This window comes from Dermochelys coriacea, chromosome 1 (assembly GCF_009764565.3).
Source record: "Dermochelys coriacea isolate rDerCor1 chromosome 1, rDerCor1.pri.v4, whole genome shotgun sequence".
NCBI lineage: Eukaryota > Metazoa > Chordata > Testudines > Dermochelyidae > Dermochelys > Dermochelys coriacea.
The window spans coordinates 241,440,463-241,454,616 of NC_050068.2; the positions used below are offsets into that span (position 1 = coordinate 241,440,463).

The 14,154-nt window shown below is 44.1% G+C and overlaps 1 protein-coding gene across 2 annotated transcripts in view; it reads right to left on the minus strand.

Annotated features, from left to right (window-relative positions):
* Window positions 1–14,154, minus strand: part of CACNA1C (calcium voltage-gated channel subunit alpha1 C) — a 721,739-nt gene that overhangs the window by 169,828 nt on the left and 537,757 nt on the right. Inside the window, exon 10 of one of the 2 annotated variants that reach the window (XM_043517767.1) lies at window positions 3,260–3,334. The exons of the other annotated variant lie outside the window; for it this stretch is intronic. Coding sequence (XP_043373702.1) covers window positions 3,260–3,334 — 75 coding nt within the window. The remainder of the gene's footprint in view (window positions 1–3,259; window positions 3,335–14,154) is intronic. 2 annotated transcript variants of the gene reach the window in all.

Consider the following 14,154-nt stretch of genomic DNA (forward strand, 5'->3'; position numbering starts at 1 on the left):
CATCCTCCCTGATTGAACTAACCTCATTATCCCTAGCCTGATTCTTGCTTGCATAGTTATACCTGTCTCTGGAAATTTCCACTACATGCATCTGACGAAGTGGATATTCACCCACGAAAGCTTATGCTCCAATACGTCTGTTAGTCTTTAAGGTGCCACAGGACTCATTGCCATTAATTTCATGGTTTTAGATATTTAAATCTGAAATTTTACTGGACTGTAACCGTGGGGGTCCCGACCCAAAAAGGGGTTGTGGTGGTGTGGAGTCGTAAGGCTATTGTAGGGGAGTCATGGTATTGCCATCTTTACTTCTGCAGTGCTGCCTTCAGAGCTGGAATGCTAGAGGGTGGCTGCTGGCCAGGCACCCAGCTCTGAAGGCAGTGCCACTGCCAGCAGCAGCACAGAAGTGAGGGTCTCATGGTATGGGGAACAGGTTACCACTTTTTTGGGGGCAGCAGGGGCAACCTTATGGGTAGGTGCCGTGGTCAAGGGGATACCATTGTCACCTCTCCACAAACACAGTCAGTTGAAGGCCCCTTTAACCCTGAGCGCTGGGCCTGGAAGGGGCAGAGCTGGGGTGCCCCAGCCAGGGGCTCCTACTATGTGCCAGACTCCAGCTGCTAGTCCTGGCTGGGCTGCTGCTGGTGGCAGCACTGCCTTCAGATCTGGGCTCCCATTCAGAAGCCGTTGAGCTTCCTGCAGCTGGGAGAATTCCTGGAGATGGGTCTGATCTGGCCCCAGTCATGGCTCCTGGAGAGGAAGAAGAAGTCCCATCTCTTCCCATCCTCCCAGCTGGAGCCCAGTGCAGGGTAGGAGCCTCCGGGTGGGGTGCCCCCAGCTCTGCCCCTCCTCTACAATAGCCAGATTTCACGGGGGGAGGCCAGATTTCACGGTCCATGATGCTTTTTCCAAGGTTGTAAATTTAGTAGGGCCCTACTTATGCAGTTTTCTGAGCAAGCCTGTGGCCTTATTGCATATGCCAGGCAGGTATAGCTTTAGTATATATTCAAGTTCCCCACCAGAAAAGAGTGGGACAAGACCTGCTGCTCTGCTTCTTTCAGTGAATTAATCCCTTGAAAGTTTATAGATAGGATCAATGGAAACTGGAGGGAAAATTTGGAAAAACCACCAAAGAGATTAACAGTGGAACATTTAAAAAACATTCCTTTATTTATGCATGGTCTACATTTTTTTAAATAAATGATATATGTTCTGGTGAACTGAGTGCTGAAGAAAAGTACCAGAGTCACAGCTCTTGTGACTGTGAAGTCCTCTATTATCTGAAAAGCAGCTATAGTATTAGCAGCAGTGATGCTATCCTCCCCAAGACTGCCCACTATTGTGCCTCAACCTTACACCTGGAGCTCAGTTTCTATGGCCCTGTCAGTCTATGACCTGACTTTCTAGAGTTTCCAACAAGGAAGCTAATGAATACTGACTTTGGTGGAGTTTTTGTGTGAACACCTGTCAATTAAGAACCAGGCTGAATTCACTAACTTATTATATACATGTCACTGAGCATATTATATTGTAATCCACATCTACCTGATCTGTTTTTGAAAAGGGACTGACTTCCTAGACCATTATCAATCCCCTAAATCTTTCATTCCACCAAGAGTTCATGGAACAAGACAACTCCAACTGAGTAACTGCTTGTGTTCCTTGTTTGGAGAATTAAAATGCTTCCTTAGCATATATCTGTCTGAGGTCATGTGGCACAAAGGACAGCACTTCTCCCTATGTGCCTTTCCTCCCTCCCTACTTTCCAAATACACAAAATGAATTAAAGACAAAGAAATTACTTTTCAAGCTGAATGGTATGATGGGGTTGCACAGATGTCTGATAGGCTGTCAGAACATGACCTACGTTAGCAGCTGAACAGATGTCGGTGAGACTTTAGAACATGCTGTGTATTAGTGGCTGGAAAGATATTTAATGGGCTGTCAGAACATGTTGTGTATTACTAAGAACACAGCTATTGTTAGCAATAAGACAGACATCCACTGGGCCACCAGAGCAAGAGCTAAACTAACTCCAGGTGATAAACCTGATGGTCCTTTCAGGGTATGCTCTGCATTTGCAACTGGGCCGTGAGACCAGGTCCTCTTTCAGAAGCTGGAGAGAGATCTGATGGCCCTTCCAAACATATCCTGTATTCTTGCTTCAGTGCAGAGTATTCTCTCTTTTTCAACTTAACAGTCTCCAGCATTTCTACTTTGTCTCTTATGGAGAGCTAAATTTCTTAGATTGTGTTTTTGAGCACTGAATGAAATATTTGACACTATGACACTCCCTCCAACATGAGCAAATGCATTGCTCCAAGTGTGTTCTCACCTTTACATAATCTTATGAGCTGGGTGAAATCTTGTTAGGGGTTGAGTTAAAACCCCCTTGAGATTGAGAGGTGTGAACGCACCATTCAATTAACATTACTGTAAGCATAAGCCCCCACTTAAGACAAGAAGAGTGTGTGAAATTTGCCCAGGAGCTTTTGGCTGAGTATTGTTTGGATAGGGGTGAGTGTGGGAGGGGAGAGGAGACAACAGACTGAGAGGCAGATGCAAAATGCTAGAAAACCTGGCAGTAGCCTGTAAGCACAGTGTGACCCTGGAAAAAGGGTAGTGGAGAGCGATTTTGGATCTGCTGGCTAGGGAGGCTTGGGGCTGTAAGCTAAGAAACTGGTCCTTTTGTTCTTGCTTCCTCCTGGGTTTGGAGAAGGAAGATTTTGTACATTTCTTGTAAATAAACAGGATTGCAACAAAGAAAATACCAGACTCCATCAATTTCTACTTTCAGCTGGAACATTTCTAGGGTCCTGAACTCTGACTAGCTGCTTAGGTCAAAAAGGGGCAACAGTAACATATGTGCTCTTATTGTCTTATTTGCTTGGAGAAACAACCTAAGAAACCAGCGAGATTAAATATTTTGACGCACAAGAAACCGCCAAGCAAACTGAAAAAGAAACCGACCCCCAAGGTTAACATTTGATCATACAGTCTGACCCCACTCCAGGAAAACAAAACAGAATAATCTTCTGATATGAAGTGAAGCACCTTCAAAACATATTTGAGCTTGATTGCAAATGGAAACAGTTTTGAAGATATTAGAAAAAGGTTGCTTTGCAACACCTCAAACACATATACAGGACACTGCACAAGCAATAGAAGGAGTGAGGCACATACATGCATAAATATACTCACATACAATATATATACATATACACACACATTATGGACACAGAGCACAGTGGAACATTACCATGGGTTTCTGTGGAGTGACTAAACCAAGCAAACTTCCCTTTCTTCTTATCAGGCAAGCCAGCAGGAGTACTTCCTTTCACAGACAAGATGGTCAGTGTCAAGTACCAGGAACAAGACATCAATAGAGAACATGCAGCCAGTGACAGGCAAAAGAAAAAAACAAGGAACTCAGCTTACACATATGACATCCACTTCTGTCTGAAAACTTCATAATGAATTAAAAATACAAAATGGAAAATAAAGGCATATGGAAGTATGAAATATTACAATATACACTGGTTTCAGAGTAGCAGCCGTGTTAGTCTGTATTCGCAAAAAGAAAAGGAGTACTTGTGGCACCTTAGAGACTAACAAATTTATTAGAGCATAAGCTTTCGTGAGCTACAGCTCACTTCATCGGATGCATTTGGTGGAAAAAACAGAGGAGAGATTTATATACACACACACAGAGAACATGAAACAATGGGTTTATCATACACACTGTAAGGAGAGTGATCACTTAAGATAAGCCATCACCCACAGCAGGGGGGGGAAAGGAGGAAAACCTTCCATGGTGACAAGCAGGTAGGCTAATTCCAGCAGTTAACAAGAATATCAGAGGAACAGTGGGGGGTGGGGTGGGGGGGAGAAATACCATGGGGAAATAGTTTTACTTTGTGTAATGACTCATCCATTCCCAGTCTCTATTCAAGCCTAAGTTAATTGTATCCAGTTTGCATCCATTGTCTACAGCCAAGCGCTACGATATAACCGCATTTGCTCCAACCCCTCAGACAGAGACAAACACCTACAAGATCTCTATCATGCATTCCTACAACTACAATACCCACCTGCTGAAGTGAAGAAACAGATTGACAGAGCCAGAAGAGTACCCAGAAGTCACCTACTACAGGACAGGCCCAACAAAGAAAACAACAGAACGCCACTAGCCATCACCTTCAGCCCCCAACTAAAACCTCTCCAACGCATCATCAAGGATCTACAATCTATCCTGAAGGACGAGCCATCGCTCTCTCAGATCTTGGGAGATAGACCAGTCCTTGCTTACAGACAGCCCCCCAATCTGAAGCAAATACTCACCAGCAACCACACACCACACAACAGAACCACTAACCCAGGAACCTATCCTTGCAACAAAGCCCGTTGCCAACTCTGTCCACATATCTATTCAGGGGATACCATCATAGGGCCTAATCACATCAGCCACACTATCAGAGGCTCGTTCACCTGCGCATCTACCAATGTGATATATGCCATCATGTGCCAGCAATGCCCCTCTACCATGTACATTGGCCAAACTGGACAGTCTCTACGTAAAAGAATGAATGGACACAAATCAGACGTCAAGAATTATAACATTCAAAAACCAGTTGGAGAACACTTCAATCTCTCTGGTCACTCGATCACAGACCTAAGAGTGGCTATACTTCAACAAAAAAGCTACAAAAACAGACTCCAACGAGAGACTGCTGAATTGGAATTAATTTGCAAACTGGATACAATTAACTTAGGCTTGAATAGAGACTGGGAATGGATGAGTCATTACACAAAGTAAAACTATTTCCCCATGGTATTTCTCCCCCCCACCCCACCCCCCACTGTTCCTCTGATATTCTTGTTAACTGCTGGAATTAGCCTACCTGCTTGTCACCATGGAAGGTTTTCCTCCTTTCCCCCCCCTGCTGTGGGTGATGGCTTATCTTAAGTGATCACTCTCCTTACAGTGTGTATGATAAACCCATTGTTTCATGTTCTCTGTGTGTGTGTATATAAATCTCTCCTCTGTTTTTTCCACCAAATGCATCCGATGAAGTGAGCTGTAGCTCACGAAAGCTTATGCTCTAATAAATTTGTTAGTCTCTAAGGTGCCACAAGTACTCCTTTTCTTTTTACAATATACACTGTCAGAGGAGAATCCTCCTCTTCTTTCTGCTCTTAGTTACAAGCTGAATCCTGCAAGCATCAAGCCATTGAGTTAAAGTTGTGGGCCAAATCCTTGTCCCACTGACGTGAATGGCAAAATTCCCAAAGAGTAATTAATCTAGCTATCTGTGCTTCATATGGTGATTGCCTTGCTTCTGGGAGTAGTCCCATTGAAGTCAATGGGACTTGTTGCAAAAATAAGGCAATCACAATTTGTCCCAAAGTTATATGGCTGCATTGTGGGCAATGGGGCCATGATTTGGACTAGCCAATGTTTGAATACTCACTTATTGGATTTCCACCGCTGTGTTGGCAATGCTGCTACTTGAAAACTCTTGGTGGACTGCTGTGAATGCAATTCTCTGTTTTATGCTGATTTCCAGAGATTAATAACATCTACCAAGCTGGCCCAGAGGAGCTGAACTACAGAGTCGTGCCCAGACTGGAATAAGACTGATGAGTCTTTTTCCCACACTATGTCTCCTGCTTTCCACCTGAAGTTACACTGAGCATCCGCCCACTGATGTTCTGGTGTGTGGGTTTGTATGGCATTATAAAACACTGATCCACTCTTTATTACACATGAGGGGCCAGATCCTCCACTAATCTTGCTTCTGCTCTCTGCAGGCGGGTCTAAATTTGAGTAGACCAGGTGGGTGAGGTAATATCCTTTATTGTTAATTGATAATATCCTCTCTGTTGGTGAGAGACAAGCTAATTACAGTGTGCTGAGCAGGCTGCACTGCAATGGCCACAAGGGCTGAAATCACAGCCAAGGATCAGCATAGTACAGACATGGCCAAACTGTGGCTTGTCCTCTTTTACAGTTAAAGTGAGGCTCACGGAGCCCCACATGCACCCCCCACCCATTTCCATCTACAGGACTGGGAAGGGGGGAGCTCGGGGCTTCTGCCATGTGGCGGGGTGGTGGGATAAGGGGCTTCTGCCCTGCGGGGGGGAGGTGTCTAAGGGCTTTAGCCCAGTGGAAGGGCAGGGGGCATCAGGGCAGAAGGCCCATACCATGGCAGGCACTGTCCCGCAGGGCAGGTTGTGCATGTCTTGCAGCTCTCGAATTTCTGAAGATTATTGTATGTAGCTCGTAGGTTCAGTATGTTTGACCACTCCTGGCAATAGCACATTGTCATGCACTTGGGCGTGTCTACGTTCATGCAATTTTTAGTTGTAAAACACAACATAGGTGGAAGATGTTCACAGCAATAAATGCTATAAATCCCTATGTGTATGCCAGAGAGACCATGGCCTAGAGGTTAATGTGCAGGACTGCCAGGAGAACTGGGCTTATATTCCCAGCTCTGCTACAGCCTCCCTAGGCAAATCACTTTACCTTTCTATGCCTCGTCTTCCCCATCAGGATAAAGGGGAGAATCATACTCACGTCCCCCACAGGGGTTGTGCAAAGCTTCATTTGTTATGTTTGTAAAGCATTTTTAGCACCTCAGAATGGAAGTTGCTGCAGAAGACCTAATTATTGTATCATTCATATATCTACATTATTGAAGAGAGCAAGTCTACAGCGGGGTTCAAATGCACAGTAGTCCAACGCTGAGCCAGTTCCTATTAAACAGTCGTCTGACTCCCCATTACTCAGAAGCACTAGTCGCCAAAGATGAACAGAGTGTCAACCTTGCTGCACTGGGAGGGACTTACTCTTCAATGTCAAAATGAAGGGGGCAGAGACACACACAGACTGGGACAGGGTATGAAACGAACCACAACAAAGATGGGGAGGGGCATTCTTATCTAACCCTATTCACAGGATGCAAAACTTGTTAAGGGCACCCAGTCTTTAGACTTGAAATAAGGTGCACATTTTTAACAGTGAAGGTAATTAACCATTGGAATAATTTACCAGGGAATGTGGTGGAGAATTCATCACTGGACATTTTTAAAATCAAGATGGCATGTTTTTTCTAAAAGATAGGGTCTAGTTCAAACACAAATTAATTCCAGGAAGTCCTATGGCCTGTACTATACAGGAGGTCAGACCAGATGGTCACAATAGTTCCTGCTGGCTTTATAATCTATGGCTCTACTAATCAAAAGTGGGAGTGGATTATCCTCAGTAGTTCTTGTGCCCTGTGCTCCTCTCCCCTGTGGTGTTTGGTGACGGGTGGATTCCCCCAAAACTGGCTCCCCACCAGCCTCTAAAGAACTACTGCATGCATCCATGCAAGGAATCCCCACGGAGCTGGGCTCTGCATCGTGCAGAGAACACCACCCCATACAAGCTACCCAAACCCACCCCTAACTGCTTCAGAGGAGAATGGTGAAGCATCCATTCCCCACACACTTCACACTGCAGGTGTCTGATCATCCTGGCACCCAAGGCTAAAACAAAGAATGATCTCTCTTCGCTGCATGCCTTGAATGACATTGTCCAACCGTCATTTCAACAGAAGGTCAAGCAACCGAGTGTGAATGAGGCCAAACTTCCCTACAGTGTAGCACACCAGCAGCAGCAGCTTGTTCAAGGGGGAAGCCGGTACAAACAGCATGCAACCTGCCCCCATCCTCCTGCACTATAATGCCCTTCCGGCAATCAGAGCTGCTTAAGGGGCCCTCAGGGCAGCGAGCACAAAGAGAGCACCACCTGCCCTCAAACCAGGCAGTGCCATGCACCACATGAAAAAGCAGCGTGAGTGTTCCAGTGACAGACACCACACTTATTCTCATGGAGGCAAGAGTGGTGTGCCTGGCCAATTATGATTGAACTCCCAGCACCTTCAGATTCACCCTTGTTCATCATACCCACAATGCACTTTTGTAGATAAAGCCCCTGATTAGCTACATGTCCATAAATTAGGCCAGGGTTATGGCTTTCAGAAAAAAGAATGGCAAATCAAGTGACTCTTTAAGAGTCATGGGGGAGTGTGTCTAATGGTTTGAGCTGCGTACCAGGAATACAGCTTTTGGGGTTCTATTTCCTGCTCTACTACTAATTCACTATGTTACTTTGGCCAAGCCAATTAGCTTCCCTGTAAAAGTCAGCCCTGGTGTGTAAGTAAAAGTAACTCCACCGAACTCAAGTTTATCCATCTGCAAAATAACACTAAGCTGAAAAGCACGTTATGAAGCTTAATTAACATTCATAACTATTCTGAAATCCTCAGTTAAAAGGCACTACTAAAAGGCCCAGTATGTATTAATTAATTGTTAGTGTTGTTATATGCTAGGGAGGAGTATAAAAATATTGCTCGAGCATGCAGGGATGTAATCAGGAAGGCCAAAGTACAATTGGCGTTGCAGCTAGCAAGGGATGTGAAGGGTAACAATAAGGGTTTCTACAGGTATGTTAGCAACAAAAAAGAGATCAGGGAAAGTGTGGGACCCCTACTGAATGGGGGAGGCAACCTCCTGACAGATGATGTGGAAAAAGCTGAAGTACTCAATGCTTTTTTGGCCTTGGTCTTCACAGACCAGGGCAGCACAGTATGGGAAGGAGGTGAGCAGCCCTCAGAGGTGAAAGAACAGGTTAAGGAATATTTAGAAAAGCTGGACCTGCATAAGTACATGGGGCCTGATGGAATGCATCCGAGGGAGCTGAGGGAATTGACTGATGTGATTGCAGAACCATTGGCCATTATCTTTGAAAACTTGTGGCGAACGGGGGAGGTCCTAGATGATTAGAAAAAGGCAAATATAGCATTCATCTTTAAAAAAGGGAAGAAGGAGAATGTGGGGAACTACAGACTGGTCAGCCTCACCTCAGTTCCTGGAAAAATCATGGAGCAGGTCCTCAAGCAATCCATTTTGAAGCACTTGGAGGAGAGGAAGATGATCAGGAACAGTCAACATGGATTCACCAAGGGCAACTCATATCTGACCAAACTGATTGCCTTTTATGATGAGATAACCGGCTCTATGGATATGGGAAAAGTGGTGGACATGATATACCTTGGCTTTAGCAAAGCTTTTGATATGGTCTGCCACAGTATTCTTGCCAGCAAGTTAAAGAAGTATGGGCTGGATGAATGGACTATAAGGTGGATAGAAAGTTGGCTAGATTGTCAGACTCAATGGGTAGTGATCAACGGCTCGATGTCTAGTTGGCAACTGATATCAAGCAGAGTGCCCCAGGAGTCGGTCCTGGGGCAGGTTTTGTTCAACATCTTCATTAATGATCTGGAGGATGGGATGGATTGCACCCTCAGCAAGTTTGCAGATGACACTAAGCTGGGAGGAGAGGTAGATATGCTGGAGGGTAGGGATAGACTCCAGAGGGACATAGACAAATTGGAGGATTGGGCCAAAACAAATCTGATGAGGTTCAACAAGGACAAGTGCAGAGTCCTACTTTGGATGGAAGAATCCCACTCACTGCTATAGGCTGGGGACCCAGTGGCTAAGTGGCAATTCTGTGGAAAAGGGCCTGGGGATTACAGTGGATGAGAAGCTGGATATGAGTCAACAGCATGCCCTTGTTGCCAAAAAGGCTGATGTCATATTGGGCTGCATTAGTAGGAACACTGCCAGCAGATCAAGGGAAGTGATTATTCCCTCTTTTTGGCACTGGTGAAGCCACATCTGGAGTATTGCGTCCAGTTTTCGGCCCCCCAGTACAGAAAAGATGTGGACAAATTGGAGAGAGTCCAGCGGAGGGCAATGAAAAAAATCAGAGGGCTGGGGCACATGACTTATGAGGAGAGGCTGCAGGAACTGGGCCTATTTAGTCTGCAGAAGAGAAGAGTGATGGGGGATTTGATAGCAGCCTTTAACTACCTGAAGCAGGTTCCAAAGAGGATGGAGCTTGGCTGTTCTCAGTGGTGGCAGATGACAGAACAAGGAGAAATGGTCTCAAGTTGCAGTGGGTGAGGTCTAGGCTGGATAGTAGGAAAAACTATTTCACCAAGAGGGTGGTGAAGCACTGGAATGGGTTACCTAGAGAGGTGGTGAAATCTCCATCCTTAGAGGTTTTTAAGGCCTGGCTTGACAAAGCCCTGGCTGGGATGATTTAGTTGGGGTAGGTCCTTCTTTGATCAGGGGGTTGAACTGGATGACTTCCTAAGGTCTCTTCCAACCCTAAACTTCTCTGATTGTATGATTCTATGCTGTTGAACTATGGTGATGCACAGCAGAAGGAACTCCTCTCAAACAGCCTGTTGCCCGTCACTTTCGAAATGAGCCCTGTTTGTGGCCATTAAGCCATGAGAGTAGGGGATGTATTTTAGGAAGAAGCAGTGCCTAACCTTTCATTGAGATGATGATAGGGATCCCTCTAGGAGAAAGTTCCTGTGAAATTGCAATATGATTATTGGTAATATTCTGTCCACCAGCAAGATGAAGGGCTATTTTGACTTATTTTCCAACTCCTATTTTTCACTATGTTTCCCCTTCCCCTGTCACCTCTGATCACTGCTAAAGGTAATGGGACACAAGGACAAGCTGAGTGGAAGCGGTGTGGTCCAACAGACAGGGCAATGGATTTGAAACCAGATGGACCTGGATCGCATCTTTGTTCTGCCATGGGCTCGCTGTGTCATCATGGGCAAACCTCTCTATGCTTCTGTTTCTCCTTGTCTAAACACAGGGATAGTAATTCTCTACTCACTTTTGTCAAGCTCTTTGAGATCTATGGATGAAAAACATTGTAATGAGAGCCAAGTATTATCATTATTATTGAGACTAATGCTTTCCAGGTGGGACTCAGCAAGATCATGAAACAACTCTGATGAGCAAAGGAGTTCTGTGAATTCTCCCGCTGGAACTTAAGATTTGTTTTGCCATCAGGCACAACAAAAACGAATTGCAGTCTTCAGTTTCCAAGCTGCCTCCTTAAACTGAGTTAGCACTGAGTGAATGACGTCATCTCCAAAAAGAACCCCATTTCCTACTGCACCTCTCCTGCCCATCCATCCATGAATGAGTTTGTGGGCAACTGTCAGAATATCAAACAAGTCACCTTTCTTCTATGGAGCGTCCTCAGTTTAATATATGAACACTGCCTAGCTTCCTCCTTTCATTGCCTCTGTTTGTGGAAAGCCATACTCATTCATTTTACCAATTAATTTAAATGAGATACAGCTTTCATTCTGCTGCATGCATTTCTCAGGATTGACAAAGTCCTGGGAACATATTCTTATACGCAAGTGTAACACTGACAGATCCTGGTCATCGGTGGGCAGGATCGAACCTGAGATCTCTGGAACTGAATGCATGAGCCTCTACTGCATGAGCTAAAAGCCATGTGGCCCTTAGCTAAGGCTGTAGAACAGACTCTCTAAGTGGTCTCAGTGCCACTAGATGGGACAGAACACCACACTCAGGAGGTGTGTAGGTTATACAAGGAGCAATCAAAAGGTAAATTACTGGGTACATGGGGGTAAATGCTTGTGTATAGGAGAGCCCCTCTTGTGCATCTCAGATAGCAGGCAGGAAAAAACTAGCTATGAAATGGGAACCTCTTTTAGGGTTTCTATCCTGCACGGTGATATTGTATTGTTGTGGATTGGGTTAAACCTAATCTAATCTATTCTGACCTCAACTGCTACAATGATCAACACCCCTCACAATGCCTCTTTCAAGATCCATGGATCCTACCCATGCCTATCACAACATGTAGTGTACCTTATCCAGTGCACTAAATGCCTCAGTAAAAACTATGTGGGTGAAATCAGACAATCACTATACTCTCGAATGAACTCGCATAGGAAAGTGATAAAAACATCATAGCACCTGTGAGTGAACACTTTTCACTCTTTTCAGAGTGGTAGCCATGTTAGTCTGTATCGGCAAAAAGAAAAGGAGTACTTGTGGCACCTTAGAGACTAACAAATTTATTTGAGCATAAGCTTTAGTGTGCTAAAATCCACTTCATCGGATGCATGCAGTGGAAAATACAGTAGGACGATATATATATACACAGAGAACATGAAAAAATGGGTGTTGCCATACCCACTATAACGAGAGTGATCAGTTAAGGTGAGCTATTATCAACAGGAGAAAAAAAACCTTTTGTAGTGATAATCAGAATGGCCCATTTCCAACAGTTGACAAGAAAGTGTGAGTAACAGTAGGAGGAAAAATAACATGGGGAAATAGTTTTACTTTGTGTAATGACCCATCCACTCCCAGTCTTTATTAAAGTCTAATTTAATGGTGTCCAGTTTGCAAATTAATTCCAATTCAGCAGTTTTTCACTGGAGTCTGTTTTTGAAGTTTTTTTGTTGTAGTATTGCAACTTTTATGTCTGTAATCGAGTGGCCAGGGAGATTGAAGTGTTCTCCGAACGGTTTTTGAATGTTATAATTCTTGACGTCTGATTTGTGTCCATTTGTGTCCATTTATGAAGTGGGTTTTAGCCCAAGAAAGCTTATACTCAAATAAATTTGTTAGTCTCTAAGATGCCACAAGTACTCCTCATAATTTTCACTCTATATCTGACCTATCAATCCTCATCCTCAAAGGAAACTTGCATGACACTTTCAAAAGATGAGCCTGGGAACTTAAATTCATAACTTTGCTAGACACTAAAAATCATGGCCTTACTAAAGACACTGGATATATGTCTTATTACAACAATCTGTAACCACTAACCCCTTTTTTAGTCCTGTCATTACAGGAGTGCCACTTCACCTTCAATGGCCCGTTAGAATATGTGCTAACTACTGATGCTAAACAATCTGTTCCACCTTGTAGTTAGCTGTGACACTCTTAGCCTGGTCTACATGGGGGGGGCGGAATATTCAGCCGAATAGCATAGTTGAAGTCGGTGTATCTTAGGTCGATTTACCTGGCCATGAGGATGGTGGCACGTCGACTACTGCTGCTCCCCCGTCAACTCCGCTTCCGCCTCTCGTGAGCTGGAGTTTTGGAGTCGACGGGGAGCGTGTTTGGGGATCGATTTATCACATCTAGATAAATTAGTACTGTCCAATTAGTACTGAGAGCTGGTTTCCAAGAGGCCAACTTAGGTTATGTAAAAATATGGCTGAGGACATCAGTTAGAAAGGACCTGGTTTTCATTTATGACAAGGCCCCTTTAGACCAATGTGTTAATGTTAAAGGACCTTAAAGTGGTTGTCATTTGCACTCATTTTAAGGCAACTTTATGCCACTATGGTGTAAGTAGAGTGGTGTAAAGGAGCCTTAGCATAAATGAGAGTCAGGACCAAAGTAAGCAAAAAAGATAAAGAGATGGAGAAGCTAGCATATAGTAACAGAGCTACCTACAATGAAAAGATGAGGATAGCTAGCACATTGGGTTGCATGATAGAAGATCAATACATGAAGGCAGAAGACAGTGGAATAGAGCTGAGCTAGGAAATATTATGTGGTTTTTCAGAGTGGAAATGGCGATAAACTGATTATATACATATACTCACACTAACAAACTCACCCCACATATGTTGAGGTGACAGTCAGAGTCATGTGATAAATGTATATACACCACATACATGGAAATAATAACCATGTGATAAATCAAGAGGCATGTGCCAAATTGCACAAGTATGTGATTGATACATTTGCCATATACCCATCCAGTTTATCATATACCTATAGCTGAACTGTCTGCCCATTAGTCCATCTCCCTGGGATCTAGTCTGACATTTCAAACCCCTCAGCTGCTCCAAACATCTGCCATTTTTTATTTTTAAAATCATCTCAACAGAGAGACATTGTGTTGCATAAATAGCAGTTCATTATAGCTGGTGAATGGAACAAGCATTATGCAGAAGACCACATAATAGACAAAATCAAATCTAAGCCCCTTTCAAAGTGAGATGACCTTTTCAAGTCTCAAATGTGTTCTGTTTTCCACTTCCAAGAACGAACATGTACATCTATTCCCAGGAGTGCCTTTAACACTTCCCTGCACATAATGTTCAGGTTTTTTAAAAACAACTGACACAGCTGTAATATTTTGGATTTCTCATAAGTACAGTATGCAGGAATCTCACGCAGAAACATACGTTCAAGAAAACGGCTCATTCCTGTGCTAGAAAAGGCAAA